The 23,454-nt window shown below is 48.0% G+C and overlaps 2 protein-coding genes across 2 annotated transcripts in view; one reads left to right on the forward strand and one right to left on the reverse strand.

Moving 5' to 3' along the window:
• Positions 1-346: 346 nt before the first annotated feature.
• On the forward strand, positions 347-4,884 carry anapc7 (anaphase promoting complex subunit 7). The gene is made up of 11 exons (XM_027009971.2): positions 347-447; positions 735-921; positions 1,030-1,149; positions 1,291-1,402; positions 1,540-1,693; positions 1,973-2,115; positions 2,274-2,391; positions 2,581-2,777; positions 3,070-3,294; positions 3,395-3,545; positions 3,944-4,884. Exons 1-11 carry the CDS (start codon positions 347-349, stop codon positions 4,131-4,133), a joined length of 1,698 nt encoding a protein of 565 aa, XP_026865772.1. The 3' UTR covers positions 4,134-4,884.
• Positions 4,885-4,994: 110 nt separating this feature from the next.
• Positions 4,995-23,454, reverse strand: part of atp2a2a (ATPase sarcoplasmic/endoplasmic reticulum Ca2+ transporting 2a) — a 25,611-nt gene continuing 7,151 nt past the window's right edge. The window contains exons 6-21 of the mRNA XM_027009967.2: positions 15,493-15,573; positions 15,307-15,392; positions 14,605-15,069; positions 13,292-13,380; positions 12,988-13,090; positions 11,487-11,618; positions 11,282-11,401; positions 10,774-10,992; positions 9,980-10,315; positions 9,510-9,730; positions 9,162-9,364; positions 8,724-8,809; positions 8,379-8,512; positions 7,946-8,063; positions 7,656-7,776; positions 4,995-5,606 (exon numbers count right to left, since the gene is read on the reverse strand). Coding sequence (XP_026865768.2) covers positions 5,593-5,606; positions 7,656-7,776; positions 7,946-8,063; positions 8,379-8,512; positions 8,724-8,809; positions 9,162-9,364; positions 9,510-9,730; positions 9,980-10,315; positions 10,774-10,992; positions 11,282-11,401; positions 11,487-11,618; positions 12,988-13,090; positions 13,292-13,380; positions 14,605-15,069; positions 15,307-15,392; positions 15,493-15,573 — 2,528 coding nt within the window. The 3' untranslated portion in view covers positions 4,995-5,592. The remainder of the gene's footprint in view (positions 5,607-7,655; positions 7,777-7,945; positions 8,064-8,378; positions 8,513-8,723; positions 8,810-9,161; positions 9,365-9,509; positions 9,731-9,979; positions 10,316-10,773; positions 10,993-11,281; positions 11,402-11,486; positions 11,619-12,987; positions 13,091-13,291; positions 13,381-14,604; positions 15,070-15,306; positions 15,393-15,492; positions 15,574-23,454) is intronic.

Genomic DNA, 23,454 nt, shown 5'->3' on the forward strand with positions numbered 1-23,454 from the left:
GAGGGGTAAGTAAGACAGGAGAAGTTTCACAAAGCAGATTTTCTCCGTTTTCTGTATAGTGAGGGATCATTTATTCTTTGGGAAACATTCACTTTTGCCTTCTCTGCAGACTAGTTTTGCACTCTGCTCCGCCCAATAGCCCCGTCCGCGCTCACTGGTGCGACACGCGCACAGAGACCTTTATTTTGAAAGGAAAATTATTTTACTGCCATTTTAAAAAAAATTTGTTTCCTCCTCGTTTACGTTGAAGCTTCTTCCGCTGTCCGATTGCTCGTTTGTAAACATATATATTTTTACCTTTCTCGTTTATCAGAAACCAGTTTAAAAAAAAACAACAACAAAAACAATGAATGTCATCGATCATGTGCGGGACATGGCGGCTGCGGGACTACATTCAAACGTTCGTCTTGTGAGCAGCCTGCTGTTGACCATGAGCACAAACAACCCGTAAGCAGTAGCCGCAGCACGCCCTTTTGCCTTTGGATGTGTATGCTGTACGTTTTTGCGTCTGTGCGCATAGGGTACAGTTCATATTATGCCTTTTTCTGTGCGAGCGAATCCCCCAGCATGATGTTAGGCGCTTGTCATTAGCTTTTTTTTAGCTAACCGCTAGCTCGCTGTCTTCATTTGTCCTGTCCGCTATCTACGGAGCTCATCCGAGTGCTAAGCGGGCAGAGTAAACCGATGCGGAGTAGTTGTGTGTGAACGTGTGTGCCGTGTGATTGTGCCCGCAGGGAGCTCTTCTCCCCGGCTCAGAAGTACCAGCTGCTTGTCCACCACGCCGATGCCATTTTCCACGACAAAGAGTACCGGAAAGCAGCCTGCAAGTACAACATGGCGCTGCAGCAGAAGAAAGTGCTCAGCAAGACCTCCAAAGTGCGTCCGTCCAGCACAGGTGGCCCGTCGTCAGTGCAAGCCCAGGTGAGCCTTCCCTGGAGGACGCCCTGCACCCAGTACGGAGTGCTGCGTGTGCGTTGGACTTTTGAGGTACACATACACGTACATAATTCCTGTGTTTCTCCCCCCCAGAACTTGCCCTCAGAGATTGAAGTGAAGTACAAGATTGCGGAGTGTTACACTATTTTGAAGCTGGACAAAGATGCAATCTCTGTGCTGGATGGGATTCCCTCAAGGCAGAGGACTCCGAAGGTGTTTTGCCTTTTGCTGTGACTGCATCACTGCAGTCACAGCAAAAATAATAAACAAATATTTATTACTGTAGTCTTACAGACTTTTGTTTACGGCTTGCGAAGCCATTTTCTAATTGCGTTTGTGTTCCAAACACACCAGATCAACATGATGCTGGCGAATCTGTACCGAAAGGCGGGACAGGAGCGATCTGCAGTCACAAGCTACAAAGAGGTTCTGAGACAGTGTCCCTTAGCCCTGGATGCCATTATTGGTAGGTAACAGTAAAGCCCTTATAGGCCATATGACTGCTGCATGAGAAATGGATAACGCTCATGTGCCCCTACCTTCCAGCCCCAACAAGTGTGTGTGTGTGTGTGTGTGTGTGGGGGGGGGGGGGGTCGTTTGCAGGCCTACTCTCCCTGTCGGTGAAGGGAGCCGAGGTGGCTTCCATGACGATGGATGTTATTCAGACCATTCCCAACCTGGACTGGCTTTCCGTCTGGATCAAAGCTTATGCCTTTATCCATGGTGGAGACAATCACAGAGCTATCAACACAATCTGGTGAGGCGCTTGCTTCCCAGTAGCAAGGCAGGGGGGTTTCTGGTCCTAACAGAATTTTCTCTGTTTTAGAATGATTTTGATGTTAAAGAGTTTTTGGTATGCTAGGGGGTGAATTTGGATTGCTTGGTTCTCTTCTGAGGTTGTTAGATACCCTGTCATCTTGTTTTATCTGCAATGTTATCTGTCCTTCCCTGGAACGTGCTGAACTATCTGTTGTGTATGTGGAGTTGAGGGAACTGCTTGGGCATCTCCTAACGACAGCTGGTTCGTCTCGCGCAGCTCTCTGGAGAAGAAGTCCCTCCTCAGGGATAATGTGAACCTGTTAGTGAGCCTGGCGGATGTCTACTTCAGAGCTGGAGACACCAAGAACGCCATCCTGAAATTTGAACAGGCACAGATGCTGGACCCTTATCTGATCAAAGGTAGAGCATGTGGTTTGTTCATGTTCTTTGCAACATCAAACCGAATTGTGGGAAACGCCCCTTTGCTTTGTAGCTCTCAGTAAAGGATGACGCATGTTTGAGTGCTGAATGCGGTGACTAGACTGATCGATGCTTTGTTGCTTCATGCTGCTCCGTAGGCATGGATGTGTACGGCTACCTGATGGCTCGCGAAGGACATCTGGAGGACGTGGAGGTTCTGGGGGGCCGGCTGTTCAACATCTCCGACCAGCACGCCGAGCCGTGGGTCATATCCGGGTGAGTCCGGCTCGGGGCTGTCCTGCCACCTGCCTGCTTTCAGCTCACAGTGTCCGTGAGCTTGCAGTCAGCGAGCTGTATCGCTTGTGCGTTAGCAAGGGTGGCACGCAAATGTGCGTAGGCGGGCGGCCGACTGCTTAAGGCTGCAGGCAGGAACTCCCCTCTAATCCTACACCTTTTGTCTGTCAGGTGTCACAGCTTCTATAGTAAGCGCTACTCCCGTGCCCTATACCTGGGGGCAAAGGCCATCCAGCTGAACAGCAACAGCGTTCAGGCGCTCCTCTTGAAGGGGGCAGCGCTGCGCAACATGGGCCGCGTGCAGGAGGCCATCATTCACTTCAGAGAGGCCATGAGGCTGGCGCCCTGCCGCCTGGACTGCTACGAAGGTGAGAGGGTCACGGAGCGCACCTGCAGGGTAGAGAATGTCGAAAGGTCAGGAAGTCACTTTCCTCTTAGACTGTGAGTAATGATGGAGAGCTTCAGTGATTTAACATGTTGATGATAAAATCTCAACTTATTTATTCCCAATTACTTATAACTTATTTATGATAAATTTCCCAGCTTGTTTGTTCTCATGGATCTCTGGCTGCTCTGTCAGGGCTGCTTATGTGATTAACATGGACACAGTTATAACACATTTTAACAGAAACCGTCCTTATGACTGTGTCCTTACCGAAGGGCTGATCGACTGTTACCTGGCATCCAATGGCATCCGTGAGGCGATGGGCATGGCCAATAACATTTATAAGACCCTGGGTGCCAATGCGCAGACTCTGACCATCCTGGCCACGGTGTGTCTGGAGGACCCCATGACACAAGAGAAGGCCAAGACTCTTCTGGACAAGGCCCTGGCCCAGCGCCCAGACTACATCAAAGCCGTGGTGAAGAAAGCAGAACTTCTTAGTATGTAACCAATTCACGGTGTTCTCAGAGAAGAGTTGTGTCAGTCACGTTTTTCATTTATTTCTGTCATTATTACAGTCTGTTTTGTCCTGTTTTTTAGGTCGAGAACAGAAATATGATGAGGGCATTGCACTCCTGCGAAGTACACTGGCCAATCAGAGTGACTGTATGCTCCACAGAATGCTGGGAGATTTTCTAGTGGCTGTTAATGACTATCAGGAGGCCATGGACCAGTATAGCATAGCACTCAGGTAAATGTTGCTTCTTGTGTGACCTTTTCCTTGGTGTAATTATAAGCTCTTCAGCAGTATAACCTTGAGCTCCTTGGCAGGCTTTCTGCTCAGGTTGCCAAACTCACAGCTAGCTTCTGTTTTCAAGCGAGGATGGATTTATATTTTTATAATTGCTATATTTTATTCCCCTCAGGACAAAATACTTTCCCCCACATAGTAATGTCAGTCAATTGGCAAAATGAATGTTTGCAGGATCAGAGTGACAGAGGTGTAACGACTTTAGCTGCCAGACAACGCGATCTTTATTAAGATTGGTGGAACCTAACCGCTAGGAACTATGGTTCTGTGTTTGTCACACTAAAACCTGGGACGGTTTGCTCTTCCTGTGAGCCGTGACCGTGTGCATTCCTCTGCAGCCTGGACCCGAACGACCAGAAGTCCCTGGAGGGCATGCAGAAGATGGAGAAAGAGGAAAGTCCCACCGATGCCACCGTGGAGCTCGACGGCGACGACATGGAGGGCAGCGGAGAGGAGGGTGACCTGGAGGGCAGCGACAGCGAGGCTGCGCAGTGGGCCGACCAGGAGCAGTGGTTCGGAATGCAGTGACGCCACGTGCTGCCAGCTCCCTCCTGCCTCGTATCACTGCACAATAGGATTCCCAGAGCAGCGCTGGTAACTCTCTACGAGAATGATTTGATAGCCATAGTATAGACCCAACAAAAAAACACCACCACACAAACTAGTGCGGCAGCAGCGCCCCCTGCAGGCTGTGAGGGGAGCCTGAGCTGGTGTAAGCAGAAAAGGCTTCTTTTCAGCCGTTTCAGGTGCTTTTAAAACGCCATAAAAGCGGCCTCCCTGAGCACTGCGAATCACTTCACACCATGCAGAGGGATCACAGCGCTATTACTCCCGTAGGTCCAACCCTATGTGACGGGGGTGGGGGGCCTCTACATCCTTTATGACCAGGTAGCAGTGTTTGACATCTGAACTAAGCATATCTATTTTGGGCGTTCTTTGTTATTCATCCAAGGTTGTCCTACAGAGCTCCCCTCCCTCATGCTCTTCCTGCCCCTATCATGCCATGTACTATTGGACTTAGTGAACATGATCTTAACTCGTATATTTATAATTCTGACCCCTGTAACGGTCACGGAAGCTACCTGCCTCTTGCAGGGTAGCCTCCGCTCACATCTTTCCAGAGCAGTGAGCCACCCACCCCTCCACAGTCGTGTAACGTAGACTAAAGTGCTCACTTTGGTGTCACTTATTTTTATGATGTTTATAACATTGTATGGTATTGTGAACTGTGAATAATACTATTTTTGGAATGTTAAAATAAAAATCATGAGGTCCTTTAGCAAATCTTTTTTTTTTTTTGTGTGAATTGCACTTTATATCAAAAACTGGGCCACTGTAGCTAGAGAACGCGCTCACACACCGCCCTTGCTGCAGAGAGAGGAGACGTCAACACAGCCATGTATGATTTTATTGATCACAAATCATTGGGATAATTACAACATTCACCGCTGAACAGGCAGCGTCTCGTCTCTGCTCGTCACAGGACATGAGAACAACAGGCTGTCAAAGGCCTCCACGCTCAAATACTTTAGCTCTAAAGCAGGACGTACATCACTGTGCAAAGTAATGATCGTCAGTCATTTGATTGATGTACCTCACCAGAAAAAAAAAAAAAAACTTTCCCTTGAAATAAACAGGTGCCTGTCACCAATGGCATTTCAAAAATATATATAAATTAAGTGTTACTGTGCTATACAAAAGCTTAGTTTTACCAGCATCAAATGGTTCAGAAGCTTAAGGGGCATGCAACAGGAACAATACCCTTAAAACCTTGTTTTAGTTTCCAGAAAGTTCTTTACCACAGTAACAGGGGGGAGAGAAAAAAAAAAAAAAAAAAAGCAAATCTTTCATAGACTAATTATAAAATGTGTTTGTTCTTTTTAGCACTTGGCCCAGTTGGCATGCAAGACAATGTGCTGAAAAACACACGCACTAAACGAATGAAACCTGTACAGCATCTGCAAGGGTTACCGAGAGTGGACCAGACTTACAGAACCCGTGCTGGGGAGGGAAAGAGAGAGAGAGAGAGAGAGAGAGAGAGAGAGATAGATGTGAAAACATGGCAGACTGTAGTGAATAACTTAAAAAGGCAAATGATTAGTAACAAAGGTTTGGTAGATTTACAAGATATCAGGACTAAGTTTCAATTCACCCCAAAACAAGGCAATCAAACATTTTAGACATGAAAGAATGGCTCTAGTACTACTAAACTGCATCACTAACTCCAAAACCTGGATGGCCACAGCATTGCACAGTTTATCATTGTTTTAACCGAAAGGGATAAGAAGCAGGTAAGTATTACAGGAATATTCTAGTGTTTACAAAGTAAGCTCTACTGCATATGTACTATATGATCTAACAGTCAATTTCAAAGCACAAAAAAAAACCAAAAATGAAAACTGGCAAAATCGACCATGAACTACAGATGCAGTAATTAGCTTGATAAAACTGCACAGTGTGGGGGCCTCCCTGGGCTGAAGGTTGGGAAACCAGGTACCATACCTTTTTAAACAATAAGTACCACTTTAAGGCTACAAATGGAAGTAAGTGTTATTCCCCTTCCTACAGCAGTACAGTAGTCGGGGAGGAGCTGACGAGGCGAACACGTGGTGAGCAGCAGGTTACTGTGAGGTACACACTCTCAGAGCCAAGCAAGTGGAGGGAAAGACAAGGGTTATTTGTTTTGTTTTTTACAGACATTTCCAATATTGCATGCTCTGCGAGGGCCAACCTGACTAAAGACATTCTCTGTATAACTAATATTAAAAATATAGGGAGGATCTATTATATTCCTAAAATCAAACTGCTATATACAGATTTACACAAGCTTGCACCCCATAGGCCATTTCTAACGGCAGGATTAACTATCCCAGAATTCTTTGCCTTACGGTATTATGGTAGACGTGTTTGTGCTGAAATAATTAACTTGGAAACTAGGACTTATGCTCATTTAAGTACAACACACATACACACACACACAAAGTTATAGCACTGTGCCTCATTACACAGCCTCAGAGGTTTCATGTGATATAATAGTACTATAAATTGTGTCCATGTAAACATGTTCACCAAAAACTGTGTAAGGACCACCTGATCTAACTTTTAACTAAAATACTATTAGTACTACAAGTCTAGTTGATCTGTTATTTCTAGTGAACGCAGCCTGGTAGCGGGGATACTGTTTTCTCATCTCAGAACTAAGTGTGTGTAAGGCCAGGCTGGTTTTCCACAGAGGTGAAAATGAAGGCTAACTGGACACGAAAGTGAGGTAGGTCTATTCTGCCATTCAAGCAAAGTAATCCTTGTTGCTTAAAAGAAATAAGTAAACAAACTTCAAAATCTCACACATTAGAGGTCAAAAGTCTGAGTTAATCTGAGTTCTGATGAGTATGGTCTTAGCTCTGCGGTAATATGCACGCGACAAATCCACATTCTCTCCATCTTGTAACAGCAGTCAGCTGAGAGTGCTGCAGAGTTGCCTCATAAGTCCATGAAATCTTTATTAAAAGTTATTAAAATGTCTTTCCACTCCGACTATGATCTAACTATGGCTTACAAGGGGTTCAGATGAGTATTATATTATGTATTATATATATATATATATATATATATATATATATATATATATATATATATATATATATATATATATATATATATATATATATATATATATAAATTGTAAAATCATATTTTCATTGTAAATCCTGTGTACATAATGTCATGATTAAATGGTAGTAATCACTCTGGATTAATTGTAAAAAAAACAAACATACTGTTTGTGAATACTTGTGCAAATGACCATCATAACTTCAACATTAATGTGTTTCTTTGTTAATGTTTCCTGTTCTGAAGTTTGGTGTTTGTGTTAGTGTCACTGCAGTTCTCAGATCAGTCAGTGGGACAACAGCAGACGGCTCGTGTTAGTGTCTGTACTGTACAGCCACACCACCAGGGGGAGTGAGAGAGCCACAAAGGGCCAAGAGATGCCTTGAGCACATGCACAGAGAGAGCAGGCTCCACGCCGCGCCTTCGGGAAAGGCTCTTTACCCGGCTCCAAGTAGTTCCGCGCGACGAACTTGAGTATTTCATCCAAGAGGATGACGGGCACAGAGATCTTCAGCACCATCAACCACTGGGTCAGGTTCAGAGGTGTGATCTGGAAGATGACCTAAGAAGAGGGGGGAATAAAAAAAAAAAAGTCTATAATTCCATAACCCGAGATGAAATACAAGATGGTGTAGTTTCAAAATTCTATTTATGGCTCCATATCTGCTAGGAGCGATGGATGCGCAGAGCAAGGCACGCCCACACTCCTGCCCTTTAGGTGGCGCTCTTACCGGCAGAGGCTCAACGTACAGGATGAGGAAGTGCAGGGACATGGAGAGGCAGATGGCCCCGAGCAACCACACATTCTCCCAGGGAGGCATGCGCAGCAGGGACTGGTTCTCTGACAGACTAGAGAGAGAGACAGAGACAGAGAGAGAGAGAGAGACAGACGGAGAGGGAGAGAGACAGAGAGAGAGAGAGAGAGGTGTTTATGATGGAGAATAAAGATGATGGTAGAAGACACAGTCGTTGTGACTGAAGGAAACCAAAATGGATGCACAAGGTAGGTGAGCAACAAGAATTAAAATGGTGGAAGCATGTTGGTATGGAAAGGTCCAGAGTGGAAATGACGAGTCTCCTGCAGCAACGCCCGATATAATAATCTAGAACATAAATCAGCTATTTTCTGTGTTGTGTCGTTTTCCCCCCCCCCATGAGCCAGACCTGTTGAGAGCATTGCACATCTCGATGGTGACGAGAACAGACAGGGCCATTGTCATGGGGTACGGGGACTCAAACACATGACACTCCAAATCCTGAAACTCTGGATTATCAGGATTACACTGCAGGAAGTGGCTCTGGTAAAGAGAGAGAGAGAGAGAGAGTTCAAGGTCAACCAGTCAGAAAGCTCCACCCTTGAAAACAAGCTGATCTAAGCATACATCAGGGTCGGTAAAACATGACTGGATGCACGGTAGTGTGGACATGTGCAACTTTACTGGGAAACACCCAACCCAACCCCCCCATGGGATGCCCCTTGCCCTGCGACCCTGCATGAGCACTACGTACCAGCTGGTAGAGGGTGACCTGAGGTCCGTCATCAGCGATGGTGAACCACCAGGCTGCTGCTCCAACCGTAGCTGCCCCCACGTAGCCTGCGAGACACAGCGGATATGGCGGGGTCAGCACCTGCAGTACCCCACCTCTGACTCTCCGCCCCTTCCCGACACCCTTCTGAGTGGAATCAGTGTAGGGTGGGTCAGGTCTGGGGAACCACACCCATGCAGCACTGGGTCCTCCAGAAACAAGACCAGTCACAGGATCCTGCACCGTTTCCACAACTTCATATCACTTTAGCAAATATAATGCTATAATCCTTTCTCTCACAGAAATGCTCGTGTTGCTACAATTCCCCTTAACTTTGTTTTTCTGTTTTGTTTTTCTGTCTGGTGTTGACACCCCCTCCGAGTCTTGGTTCCTCTCAATTGACAGAACACAGCGACTCACAGCCGATGGCCAGGTATCTGAAGAAGAGCCAGCCGGAGATGAGGGGCTCCTTGGCGTTTCGCGGGGGCTTGCCCATGATGTCCAGGTCGGGTGGGTTGAAGCCCAGCGCTGTGGCGGGCAGGCCGTCCGTCACCAGGTTCACCCAGAGCAGCTGCACGGGGATGAGGGCTTCGGGGAAGCCCAGCGCTGCCGTCAGGAAGATGCTGGAACAGTGAGAAGAGATTTGGCGTTAAAACAGGGGCCGGGGTCAGAGCTGAGAGATGCCCGCATCCGAGCACTGCATGACGCAGGATCGATGAGAACGACCGAACTCAAAGCGGCTGGCTGCCTGACTGATTGGAGACCCACCAGACAACCTCGCCCACGTTGGAGGAGATGAGGTAGCGGATGAACTGTTTCATGTTGTTGTAGATGGCTCGGCCTTCCTCTACGGCGGCCACGATGGTGGCGAAGTTGTCGTCGGCCAGGACCATCTCGGAGGCCGTCTTGGCCACAGCAGTGCCAGAGCCCATGGCGATGCCGATCTCCGCCTTCTTCAGGGCTGGAGCATCGTTCACTCCGTCTCCCGTCTGTGGAGAAACGGAACCATGACGATGGCGGCGGCGACGACGACGACGACGACGATCTACGCAACGTCAAACACAATAACAAGATCCTACGAGGAATATAGTTTTAGGCAACATATAAAATTAACTAGAGCGACAACTGTCAAATTGCAATGGTCAAAGAATCTCTTAGTCTGTTAGTGTCATCTGAACTCATGTTCCAAACAGATTCCAGTCACAATCTGTAAATACTATTTGGCTTGGAGCTGTTACCATGGCAGTGATCTCATCAAATCCCTGGAGGAACTCCACAATCTTGGATTTGTGCGAGGGCTCGACCCGGGCGAAACAGCGTGCGACCGTGACGGCCTCGCGCTGGGCCTGGGGCGACAGGTCGTCGAACTCGCGCCCCGTGAAGGCCATGTGGCTGACGTTGTCGTCCTTGCCGAAGATGCCGATGCGGCGGCAGATGGCCACAGCCGTGCCCTTGTTGTCGCCCGTGATCATGATCACCCGGATGCCCGCCTGACGGCACAGCTTGATGGAGGCAGCCACCTCCGCCCGGGGCGGGTCCAGCATGCCCACGCAGCCCACGAACGTCAGGTCCGACTGCACAGAGTGGGGAAGGAAAACCGCGTTGGCCTCCATTACCTAGGTAACACCACACACTGGGAAAGTGGAGCAGCCTGGGGTGACCCTTTAGTGATTCATTCACAGTACCTGGAAGAGGCTCGCTTCCAGAGTAACTTACACACATATGACAGTGCATGCGCTTACATAGGGAAGCTGTGGTAAAGTGATCAGGAGGTGCATGAGAACTGGGCGACAGTACAATGTAACAGTATTGACAATTTAATTATGCAAAAAACAATGAATGAATTGATTGGTTAACCATGTATTTATGAAGAAACACTTTGTTGGTGACGTTTAGTCCCATGATTACACTTTACTTCACTGTATATGTATCGGTCATAAATTCTAGATAGTGAATTCAGTTTATCAAACATCAAAAACAAGCGCGTGGAAGCATGCAGAGCCGCAGTCCACCCGCGAACATCCGGCAGTACCTCGTAGTCGGAGAAGCGAGCCGTGTCGGTCAGAACCATCTCGTCTTTCCTGAGCGGAGTGTCACGAGTGGCCAGCGCCAGGCAGCGTAGCGTGTCGTGCCCAGTGCCGTACTCCCGGATCACAGACATGATCTTGTCTTTAATGCCCTGAGACAGCGGCACGCGGGTACCACCAACGCGCACATACGCGCACCTGTCGATCACCCCCTCTGGAGCGCCCTGCGAGCGGACACCACCACCACGTTTTTACAGGGAACAATTACTGTCAGTAAGTGAAAGTATGTTGTAATGCTAATGCTAAAAGGCTATTAGATTGTATTCATCGTTAACACCTTCACAGTGGTAGCTCAGTTAATGTACTCGACTTGTAATCGGAAGGTTGCTGGTTCAAGCCCCACCAGTGGCCAAGTTGCCACTGCTGGGCCCCTGAGCAAGACCCTTAACCCTCAATTGCTCAAGTTGTACTCAGACATAATTGTAAGTCGCTTTGGATAGAAGCGTCAGTCACCTTGACAAACATCTTGCTAGAAGTAGACTTGCTCTTGCTGGGACTACAGTACACAGACATGGACTTCCTGTCGCGGGAGAACTCCAAGGTAAACTCCTTTTTCATCAGCTGCTTGATAACCTACACACACACACACACACACACACACAGTTAATCACGTTGCTTCACACAGCGAGTGGGGTTTGTAAATATCGTGGATATTTACCGAGTTGCAGGCATTCGCTCTCTCGATCCGTGACAGACTCCTGACATCCGTGTCAAACACGTTCATCTTCTCCACAAGACAGGTCAGTGCCGTCTCCGTGGCCTCGCCCACCTTCTCGTACACACCTTTAGACTTCATGCACACAAAGGCACACACATTTAGACAACTTGGCTTCATACTTTATATCGGCACTAAAAGCAACATATTGGCATCTGCTTCTGTTCTAATCTCCAACTGTCTCCATCCAATAAAAATCTGGTTGCAAGAGAATTTTCTTCAGATAAATTCTACTAAGACTGGGATTCTGTTAATTGGTGGTCTTTGTTTTGTTCCTGGTTTTGCTCCTTGGTTCGTTTTCTCTGCCCCCAACTGGTTACTCATTCTGTTTTCATTCTGTTGGTCCCGCCTCTTGTTTAGGTTTCCTTGTCGCTGACAGTTTTCACATGTGTCTAGTTTGCATTCTCTGTATAAAGATACCTAGTTTTAGCGTCTTCGTGTTGGTCTTTATTCATGACTAGCTCTGCCTGTCGGTTAGCACCGTTTAATGGCTAGCCTCGCTTAGCACCGTCGTACACTCCCTGTTTGTATTCCATGTTCTGTTACAGTTTACTTTGTTGGTTTCCTGTTTACATATCGTGAGATTCCCTCTTCTGGTATCCTGCTCATGTTTTTGCTCATGATTGTAATAAAGAGCCTTCGACCACAGCCTAGGTCTGACTCTGTATTCCCCCAACCTTAAATCTGGTGATTTTAGTCTTCAGGTAAGTCACTTATGTAATCTCGGCGTCATATCTGATGGTCAGTTAACGTTTTCTACATCAAGAACTTTACCAAAACCTCTTTCTACCATCTTAACACTACCAAGCTTGGGCCTCTTCTCAGCGTCTGACACGGAGACCAACGTGGCTTTGTTTCCTGCTGCATGGACTGCTATAATGCTCCGTTTTGCTTTGCTACATTTAAAACCCATCCATTTTAAAACTTATTTTAACATATAAAGCTGTTCATGTTTAAGGTCATTTGCCTCCATGACCCCTCTCTCTTTACTCTGTTAGTGGCCACAGGTGAGAGAGCCATGGAATACCCTACCTGACTCAGTTAACACCACGCCTACTTTGAATCATTTAAAAAGTGCATCAGTAGCTCAGTGGTTAAGGTATCTGACTTGTAGTCGGAAGATTGCTGGTTCAAGCCCCACCACTGCCAAGCTGCTACTGTTGGGCCCCTGAGCAAGACCTTTAACCCTCAATTGCTCAAGTTGTACTCACTTATAACTGTAAGCCGCTTTGGATAAAAGCGTCAGCTAAATGCCGTAAATGTTTTAAAAAGTTACTTAAACTCATCTTTTTAGTTTCCCCTTATTCAATGTTAATTTTGAGTTATTCGTTTTATAGTAAACTAATGTAGCACTTTCTATCTGTGGAGTTAATGATGTAACTGTAATATGTTCAGATTCACACGAATGTCTGGTATCTGCGCTGACGGAGGAGGCCGGAGCTACCTCGTTGAAGTCCAGCGAGGAATCGTTGCAGAGAGCGCAGATAGTGGACATTTCCACCAGGGCGTCGTAGTTGGAGCAGCGCACCGGCCGGTTATCCAGGTACCTGTAGGGTGACAGGACCGCGTCAGATCATCACAAACCCAGCATGCTGGCATCGTCATAATCATCCTACACCCACACACACCTGTCAGAAAACAAAACGCCAGGCACTTTGATTCTAGCAGTGAAAATGTAAGGTAAATGAAATGAATTGAGTTGTTGTAAGGTGACTGGGGCTGTAAGTGTTGACCGCTGCGCCACTCACACTTCTCCCTCGGGTGCATATGTAGATCCAGAGATGGTGAACTCTGCCAGAGAACAGCTGTCATTCTCAGCTTTGTCCACGATAAACATCTACAAAAAGAGAACAATATAGAACACACACGGTTACACTCCTCAAATCCAACTGTGCTGTGTACAGATCAACACAAGCTTACATCCTATAGGCCAATTCTAATGGCAGGACACATTGTTTTTTGCTCTACGCTATTATGATGCATTTGTGCTGTAACTTGGAAACTAAATTGGAAATGAGTGCATTTACAGTACAACACACACACACGGCAGCAAAATATTTCCCAGAAGAACGTCATGAAACTGTAAACATTAAGTCCGTGGACTCTTTGCAGAGAAGTCTGTATTTGGCCTGCAAGCTGTTGAATTCAGTGAAGCTAGCAGTACTCAGTGCTGGCTCTTCTCAAATAAATAAATAAATGATAATAGGACAATTTTACATAATATAAATAAATTTTAGCTGCCATTTTGGGAAATGTTGAATGTTGGTAAATGTAAAGGAGGAGTGAGGAACTGAGCATGTTCAGAGAGAGAGAGAGCGAGAGCACGCGAGAGAGAGAGAGCGAGAGAGCGCGCGAGACAGGGGGTAGAGAGAGAGAGAGAGAGAAGCTTATGGTTAATTTCCCCTTTGTGCCTTAGAGACACAGCAAAGCCATGTCACTGATAAAACCATTCCTTTGCACACTGCAGCTGTGCAGCCATGACTGCAGGCCCTGGCACCATACGGCCGTCGCTCACGCAGAGCTAGGCCTTTCTGCACGCAGAGAAGCAGCCGAGCTCAGCTCAGTCATGGAGATCTCCATCTACAAGGGGATGGCGAGCAGGTGTGCTGGGTTCAGCGAGCGCGAGGCCAACAAACACAGCTGCAGGATGGAAACTCAGGCAGGGCAGATCTCAGGCCAGCCACGCCAGAGGAAGAAGAGTACACTCAGGCTGAAACAACGGACTCGATGAATGTCAGGTCAAGGGGTGAAGGGTAGTACTGCCCTAGCAGGCATTAAAAAAGGCTGATGGTCCTTCGCAATCGCGTATAATCAAACTGAAACCAGTCGTGATGCTACAAGTGGGTCTTCTAAGCCCATGTACTGAGCTGACGCCGTTTCACCGTTTTCAACTATTCTGTTGGACTTAATCCCAGACTTCACAGCTGGCTAACTACTGGCTAACGGCCCATTCAATGAGGACCTCATCCAGAAAAGGGGCGAGAATTGTGGCCAATACCGCTAGAAAGCCAGCGGGGACCAGTTAGCATTCGACAAGAATTCGCCACCAGACCCAGCTCACCCTGCACACGGACATCTGGTTGGTGGTGAGCGTGCCCGTCTTGTCGGAGCAGATGACGGAGGTGCAGCCCAGCGTCTCGACGGAGGGCAGCGAGCGCACGATGGCGTTCTTCTTGGCCATGCGGCGGGTGCCCAGCGCCAGGCAGGTGGTGATGACAGCAGGCAGGCCCTCGGGGATGGCGGCCACGGCCAGCGCCACGGCGATCTTGAAGTAGTAGATGGCGCCGCGGATCCAGGAGCCGCCGTGCACGGGGTCGTTGAAGTGGCCGATGTTGATGATCCACACGGCTATGCAGATGAGCGAGATGACCTTGGAGAGCTGCTCGCCGAACTCGTCCAGCTTCTGCTGCAGCGGCGTGCGCTCCTGCTCCGTCGACGCCATCTCGTCTCGGATCTTGCCGATCTCCGTGTTCACGCCCGTGGCCACCACCACGCCCACCGCCTTGCCTGCCGCGACGTTGGTGCCCTGGGGGTCAGCGGAGAAAGAAAGGAAGGGTCATGCACACGTGGACGGCTCTCGCCAGCGGGAATCACTGCCCTTTTGTGTTTGGTTCCGTAAAGGAATAAGTTGGGGTTGTTTTACACACCAAAGGTCAGATGAGGTAAGCTGGGGCAGGCTTCCATTCTGGAGTGACATTTAACAAAAGTGAGAGAGAGAAGCAGCTAAAAAGGTCGGTGCTGGGCGCTTTGGGAGAGCACTCACAGAGAACAACATGTTCTTCTTGTCCTGATTGACAGCGCGAGGGTCAGGAACAGGATCAGTGTGTTTAATGACCGAGATGGACTCGCCTGTATCCGGACACACAGAGAGAACGAGTGTTTATCATCGGGAACATGTGGGGGAACGCGAGTGCAGCATTAACCTGACCTGTTTGTGCCGAGCTGTTACCTGTGAGGATGGACTGGTCCACTCTTAGCGTAGTGGACTTGATAGAAGAGATCCGGATGTCTGCGGGGATTTTATCTCCCACTGGACACATGCAAACGGGGAGAGAAAGTCTGATTAGGTGAAGAATCCTAAACCCTGTAAAAACCGAAAACACAGAGATACAGCATAGTACATGTAAAGTGATCCCAAAACCGCATGCAAGCTTTTCGGTATTAGACTAAAATACCCTGCCTGTATCACGACCTGCATTGAATCTACAAGTACTGGAAAAACGTCCTCTTACTTTCAAATGCAGAGAGAGGAGAGCACGGTGACTTGTCTAGAGAGCACGGAGTGCTTCATCCAAAAACCGATCAGCTGATCGCGAGTACTGAATAAGTGTGTAATTCAAGTCAGTCCAGACCGGGATCTTCTCTTACCGTTCAATCCGACCCAGATTAGCAGCTCTGGAAGAAGCATTCACGCAAAGGCCTTACAATTGCACACACATTCCCACATGTCTCTCTGACTCACTGACACTTGAACCCATTCAAAAGGTAATTAATCTTTTCATCTCTGCAGAGATTAGACCAGAATTTAGAATTCCCTCCCCCCACCACACACACACAGACTTCAGAGGGGCTGGACGGTAGGGCAGTACATTAAAAATCTTGTTTGCGTGCACATCCTGCATCAGGGGGAATACGGAGAAGAGGACACCAGTCACCCGCAGACCTGGACTGTCACGGGTCTGAAAGTGCACAACTGCAACACACTCCCATGGGTGAGGCCGGTTTAATCCATCTGCTTGTAATCGTCCTTAGCATGCATGACTTCTACAAAGCACCCGCAACCAAAACCGCGAGGAAACGGTCCATGGTGAAGAGCACAAAGATTCCCTTTTTCGGGATGAACCAGACCCGCCATCTCAGTTGCATTCCTCGTGCCCTTGAGTGAGGGAAGAAAATAGCATGGACCACAATGCACAGGGCCAAACATGGGAAACTATTTTGATCTGTTCCCCAATGCGCCACTGATCAGGTTTAAATGTGGACGCACAGGAACAGCTGCCCTGAACAGGAAGCGCTGCAGGAGGCCAGAGAGCGCTCGGCAGCCATTCAAACAGGGTGTCCACGCGCCCCTGCTCCACACTGGCCTTCTGTACCGACCTCCGGTTAGCTCTCCCCATCCAAATATGAAGCTTTACAGCACAATCCGTTGTCATACCAGTTCAGTGGGTAGCACCAGGACAGGATGAGTGCAACACCCCAGCCCCCAGTGATCAAGCGAGACCGGTGCACCCTAGAGGGAGCTCCGGCAGCAGATGTAGAATAAAAATATTTAACATATGAATATAAAACCTGGCATCTTAGCCGGGCTATTGGCCAGCCTGTTTACTGCTCAGCGTTGTGATCTCATTGGTCCACAGGCCAGCGAGGGCACAGCTGGCCCAGCGCAGGGCTCTCTGTCCAGAATGACGGACGACGACAACAACGATGGCCTCCGCGTGGCCTTGGCGACGGCCAGCACGTAGGCGCAACCCGATCTCAGCACGGAGGATTTACGAGAGGCCAGGGCGCGCCCGCGCGCCCGCGGACGCTGCAGGGACCGGCGAGGGCGCGAACCCGCCCGCCAGCACACCAGTCAGCACTCTTCCCAGAAAGACTTAACGTCGGCCGCGGGGCATCTTTCCGCCTGCTAAATGAGGAACAATGTACAGAATGAGGGGGAGCGCGCTCCAGCTGAAGGTCAGCCGGCATTGTTCCCGGGCAGAAGGGCTCCATTTCACAATGCCGCCTCCTGCTGCTGGCAGGCACGCGGGGAGAGACGACCGCAATCACAGGTGCCAGCCCCCCTGCACTACCTCCTCCCGAGAAACAGATCGAGGCGACTTTTAAAAGCACGGCTCCCTGGACGCCCAGCGCGTGCGGATTCGCTGCTGGCCTCTTTTTATTTTTGATTGACCAAGAGGTGTGTGGTGCCCAAGTTTGATTTCTTTGGTTGTGGATCAGAGCTACAGGACTAATGTAGCTGACAAGGAATAACATTTTACAACCAACGATTAGCATTACACAACCAGAACATAAACCGTGTTGAGTTGTTAAGGTAATCTCAAATACTCCATCACGTGCTAAAAATGTTACAATTTCCAAAAGTGTTGGACGGTATGGAGAATGCAAATTTAAAAAAAACAACAGCAGCGATTTAAAATGTATGTTGACTTCCATTTCAATGCAAATAGCATACATTTAAGATATTTAATATATACAAGATATTTGATGTTTTGTCGGGTCAGCGTTATTTTATTTGTAAACATGCATCCATTCCTGCAATTTGCACTTAAACAGGGGTGAGGAGGTTTAGGGCCAGTGATGAGGTCATAACCCCAATAATATGATTTGTAAAAGGTGCTGCCAACATGACTGCAAGCAAGATTGGGTAGAGCAGCAGCTCCCAGGCATGCCCTAGTCCACTGGGGCCCAACATGGACAGCGGTTCGCCACTCTGACACCCAATGCACGAGAGTATGAACAAAAGGTTTAAAAATGACTCCTCAAAGAAAGATGGCAAGTGACGCGGATGTTTCACCATTTACAGTGCATAACAAAATTCAACGGTTCCAGGAACCTGAAGGACTTTCAGCACGTAAAGGGCAAGGGGGCAAGCCTGAACTGAACATCCGTGATCTGCGATCCCTCCGCCGGCACTGCGGCAAGAACCGTCATTCATCTGTAACCGATAGAACCACACACGCTCAGGGCTACCATGGCAAACCCTATTTTGTCTAGCACTACAAAACAGTTCAGTAGGCCAGTTAAAGCTTCTCTGTGCCAAAAGGAAGCATTGTGAGCTCGGAGACGTGCATGTCTTCCTGGGATGGACCATTGCACAGGGGAAACGTGTACTGTGCTCAGACAAGGCGACATTAAGTATTTATTTTTTGTGGAAGTGTTCTCCAGACCAAAGAGGAGCGACTTCCAGACAGTTACCAGCAACAAGTCCAACGGTCAGTTGGAATTACGCTTCTGCATCGGCACCTTTAATGCCGAAGAATACAGAGAGATTTTGGAGCAACATACGCTGCCTTCACGGTGACGTCACCTCGAAGACACAGGCTGCGTTCACGATGACATCTTTCCCAGGGACACCCATGCCCATTTCAGCAAGACAATGCAAAACCATGTCCAGCAGGCGTTACAGAGGCATGGCTGCACATGTACAGGGTGTGGCTGATGGACCCGACCTATCCCCAGTACACAGTGCGAGAGACAGGCTTGCCTGTGTTGAGAACAGGGCCAGCAGCATTATAAAGCACTTTACTGTCCCAGCTTTTTTTGAAACATGTTGCAAGAATGAAAATTGACATTTTTTATTTTGAAAAATAAATTTAAATTGATGAGGTAAAACATCATATACTGTATTTTCAGTTTAATACAGGTCAAAAGAATTTAAAATATAATTTACAAAAAGCCTTTTTTTAAATTATTTTAACATGTGTCCCAATCTTCTCTGATTTAGAGTTGCATTAAAATTATTATTAATTTAAAAAAAGACTTTGCAAAGTTCAGAATGGAAAACAAAATGAACTGTAATAGACACTAAGCAACAAGAAAGGACAAAGTTTAAGAGAATAAGAACCTAACTGATCCAATAATGAACTAGTGTGAGAGATTCTTTATTAAGGCATCAGTCAGTAGCTCTTGGGCTCTAGGGAGTCTGAGCCAGGTCTGAAGAGAGACAAGCACACGCATGTTGGAGGACCAGAGTGGAACTGAAACACACCCAACCGTCATCCTGCTAAGGCTGAGAGGAGCAAGACGATAACGACGTGTAAAAACTAAGTAAACAATCTTAAACGCCGGTATAAAACCTACAGGTAACCAATGAAGAGACCGACTGACACTTAACGTAATGTGATGCCTCAGCCTGGGGGCAGGCAAGACCAGTGCAAGAACTACACTGAACTCTGTACATTTGTAATGGCCCTCTTTGGTATGGGAGACATGAAAAGGGTGCAGTAATTACAGTCTAGTCAGCACAAACGTGTGTGTTTGCTTCTCATCGTCTGCTTTGTAGACAGTGTTACAGTTGTTAGAGACAACATTATATTACGTGTCAGTAAGCCTGTTTGCTTTTGGAGACTGCAGACAATCATGAACCCTGGAGTCAATTGAAAACAATTACACAATATCATTTCTCTGTGCTTAATTTCCAGTGAAGACCTCCGCCTTCAGCTGCAGAAAACAAATGACATGGCTAAACTAAATATAATCCATGCAGTCAAACCAACAGACCTGTTGCAACAGGTCCGAGGTCAGACGTGGCCCTGTTTTTTGATAAAAGCAAACGCTATATTTATTACTTATACCAGCTACAAAACAAATAGGTTAAAAAAAAAAGGCACTGCACAAAACACTGCATGGCACTTGGACAAACGTAATCCAAGTAATCTAATACTGGAGCAGTTAGGGGTCAGACCACTTCTGTTTCCTGTCCCGTTATCTAATGACCCGTCTATAAAGAACAAAAGTATATTGTACAGCTGCAAATGCCATTTTGAACCTGCAATCACTTTCTAAGCAAATCTATGATTTCAGTCCACACAACTGTCAGACTCGGGCAGAATCGTTAGCCAAGGAATTCTGCCAGAAATGCCCATAAATGAGCCTTGCATCTGTTACCCAATAAATCAATACAGTAATCGCTACATGGGAGGTTAAATATGTACTCATATATGATGCATCTGTCTGTATCTATCAGGAACCCCTGAGACTACCTAGCAGTCAGGAGCAGGACAGGACATACTGGTGGGAACAGCGAATGAAAGCTACAACCAAGTGACAGGGAGAATATACAAAACTATTTGTAAAGAGTAGGAGCTGGACTCCCTCAAGTACAAATACGAGGGACTGCAGAGGTTAAGACCCTGTGGGACCTCCAGCCCAGACAGGCAAGGTGAACCCACCAGACACTGCGATGGTAGGTAAGATGTAGAAGAGAGCAGCATTCGAGTGCTGGAAACATCCGAATGAAGGAATGCAGTACGTTGGAGAAGTAAACTGAAAGAGAAAACCGAGAGAATGCAGAAGGAAAACACCAGTGTTCTCCCAGCGGAGACGAGGGCAAATTGGGCGGTCACCGTTAAGATGGAGGCGTGGCTTCCACAGATCCCAGGAATGATGATATCCATCTCAGTCCTGAAGAGCGCAAACCAGGCATTGCGAAAATACTGCGCCACAACCACGTCAAAAGTGAAAGTTATTTCACACACAAAAAATTTATAAAGAAAATATTTATGATAAAGTATTATATAAATAAGATAGATAGAGAGAGAGAGAGAGATAGAGAGATAGATAGAGAGAGAGATAGATAGAGAGAGAGAGAGAGAGAGAGCGCTACATATGCATGTAGCCAGACTACACATCTGCAAATATCTTGTTGTGCCCACAGGCAACAGTCATTGCGTCTCATACAGAAGGTGTACGTATGAGGTGAGTGTTCCACTAAGCAGTAAAGCAGAACAAAAGCACATGTCTAGGGATGACCATGAGAGAACCTGGCCTACATCTGGGCAGGAACACGGTCTTATTAGTGTGGTAACACACCGACATTGTACATGCCCACAGATGCCAATAGCCAAGACAATTTAACTGCACACTTCTGAAGTGAACCTACAAGACAGGTTGGTGTTTCTAATTAAGAGGTTAACCAAGCATACTGGATAATTGTCGTCAGCCTGCTCATGAAGTCCAGGCGGCTCTGTAACCGTTTTGAGGTTTTCGCGATGTTTCTGTGAGCTGCGGAATACTATCAGTCCGGAACGACCAGGCAACAAGGCTTCTGGTCCAAACTGACTAAAACAGTGAGAGCATGTTATTTGCACTCAGCGCGTGCAATCACAAACCTGCCTGCTGAACCGATGGGTGGCTTACACGGACGCCGCAGCCGACCTCACAGTTCAGAGGTTAAGACCGTCACGGCTCCACCTCGACCGGTTCCTCAGAAGCTGCAGTAGCAGCAGCAGGTCCACCGTGCCACTGGTGGAGCAGCATGCAGGTTTGGGCTCGTCCCCCCCGCCCCGCCCCACCCCACCCGACCCGCATTTCCCAAGATGCCGTGAGCTGGTTATCCAGCCTCTTTGCTCGCTCATCCGCCTCCACTCCACTAGACTGGGCGGTGAGAACATTCCGCCTTCTGAAGGGTCCTCAGAACGCCCACCAGCCGAAGCCCGTCAGCCACATGAGTCACTGGCAGGCGCTGAAGAGGAGCGCAGTCTTCCTGGAGAAAGCCGAACCAGCCGACCAACGTATCAGAGAAGCCAAAACAAAAAGCAGCGCGCATGCACAAACACGCCCACACAAACACACGCGACCGGTGTAGGTAACGGAGCAGGTTTATCACACCCTTGTGTGTTCCGCTTTGTGTTTTTAAATTCACTCTCCCACAGGTGACACCGGCTGGCCTCATTGGACGAGGAGCTCTGAGGTAGCACCTCCTGCAGAACACTGGAACTTCAGGACTCAACGGCGAGCTCAACTACACAGCATTAGCTCAGGTCCCACTGCACAGGAAACTACCCGAGGGCAGTTACTGGTCACACGCTGCCAACCGCATTCCCTCACTTCTGACGTACGCTACCCTAAACAGTAAAAACGGGTCAGCATTACCTGTCAACAGCCAGCAGCCAAGTTTAAATATGCTGAAAGAATTTTAAAATGGTTTCGCTTCGGTCAGATCTCCAGTGTGAACTGCAATTTCTTGCCTTAAAGAATTCCACCACTTAGACAAGCATGGGCCACGGCCTTGATGCGTCTGACCACCAGCGCGCGTGCGCTATTGCACCTGTTCCATCCGTGTCACTGATGAACGCCCAAAGTCTGTCGGGCCCCTACTGATCCCAGCACGGCCATTCGTGGCTCCTTGCTGACAGCGAGAGGGTATCGGACACCTGGCAGAACCCCCACTTTCCCTGTAAGGCTCCTCGGTGATGGGAGATGGTTGCCAGATCCAGCGGAATCCTGCATGCCAGACGCAGTGTTTGGAATCCCAGCACCCGCATGGTTGGAAGGGATGGGGAGGGTGCCCACCCGCCCACCCCCACTCGCTGCTCCTAGGCAGGGGGTGGGTCAGGGGATAGGCCCCTCTGAGCACTTCCCAATATGGTCATGTCTCTGGGAGCCAACATTAGGGCAACAATTGACAACCGAGGGCAGCTCTCGATCGCAGGCCGTGAGCTGCCACTCGCCGCGTTTGATGTGTGGGGCTTTCCTCTTGTTTGGTGGAGCAACTGTCACATGAGAAATGAACCCACAAGCCTGTAACATTTTCAGGCCATGAGTATTGCACCAGGCTGTGCAACAAGTGAATTAAAGAAACAGAGACTACTGAAAGGAAGGCCCAGGGCAGTCAACACTGAAACTCGCTGTTAGGGTTATGTGCAATGGAGATTTTTTTAAGTCGCAGTTATAAAATTCTGGCCAATTGCTTGATCTCCTAGGTTGTGTTTGCTACCATGTTTGTAACTGTTAGTCTGCAGCTGCCTACAACAGATGTCAGGAAGGAATGAGATGGATGTAGGAAGCCCGGTGCTGACAAAACACAACAACACACACCTCACCACAATACGACTCAGGAATGTGAGGGGCTGAGAGTCAGTTAGGATGGTATTGGCTGTGTTTGTAATTCTGTTCATAGCCAAGTCAGTTACAGTCTCACAGGCTGTATGCTGTACCATCCTGCTCCCAGCACAAGCGTGGAGAGAGGGAGAGAGAGAGGGAGAGAGATAGCACAGATGTCACGTTACCAAATTCTCTCCAGACCTGGCCAGAAATCCTAGGTGCCTTCATGTCTGAATTCATCAGCGTCCTGTTTAAACCCACCATTATCAACTTCACTAGATCATAATTCATTGACCTAAATGCTAACGTCTCAGAGCCGCGTCACACCACGGAAACGGGACGAAAGGAAAGGCACCCTCAACCC

This window comes from Electrophorus electricus, chromosome 23 (assembly GCF_013358815.1).
Source record: "Electrophorus electricus isolate fEleEle1 chromosome 23, fEleEle1.pri, whole genome shotgun sequence".
Taxonomy (NCBI): Eukaryota; Metazoa; Chordata; class Actinopteri; order Gymnotiformes; family Gymnotidae; genus Electrophorus; species Electrophorus electricus.

Excerpts from the sequence above, each read along its gene's own strand:
- anapc7 (XM_027009971.2), top strand. The coding sequence starts at position 347 with ATGAATGTCATCGATCATGTGCGGGACATGGCGGCTGCGGGACTACAT. Across the intron at positions 922-1,029 it reads CGTCGTCAGTGCAAGCCCAG|AACTTGCCCTCAGAGATTGA; the intron begins GTGAGCCTTCCC and ends TCTCCCCCCCAG. Across the intron at positions 1,694-1,972 it reads AGAGCTATCAACACAATCTG|CTCTCTGGAGAAGAAGTCCC; the intron begins GTGAGGCGCTTG and ends CGTCTCGCGCAG.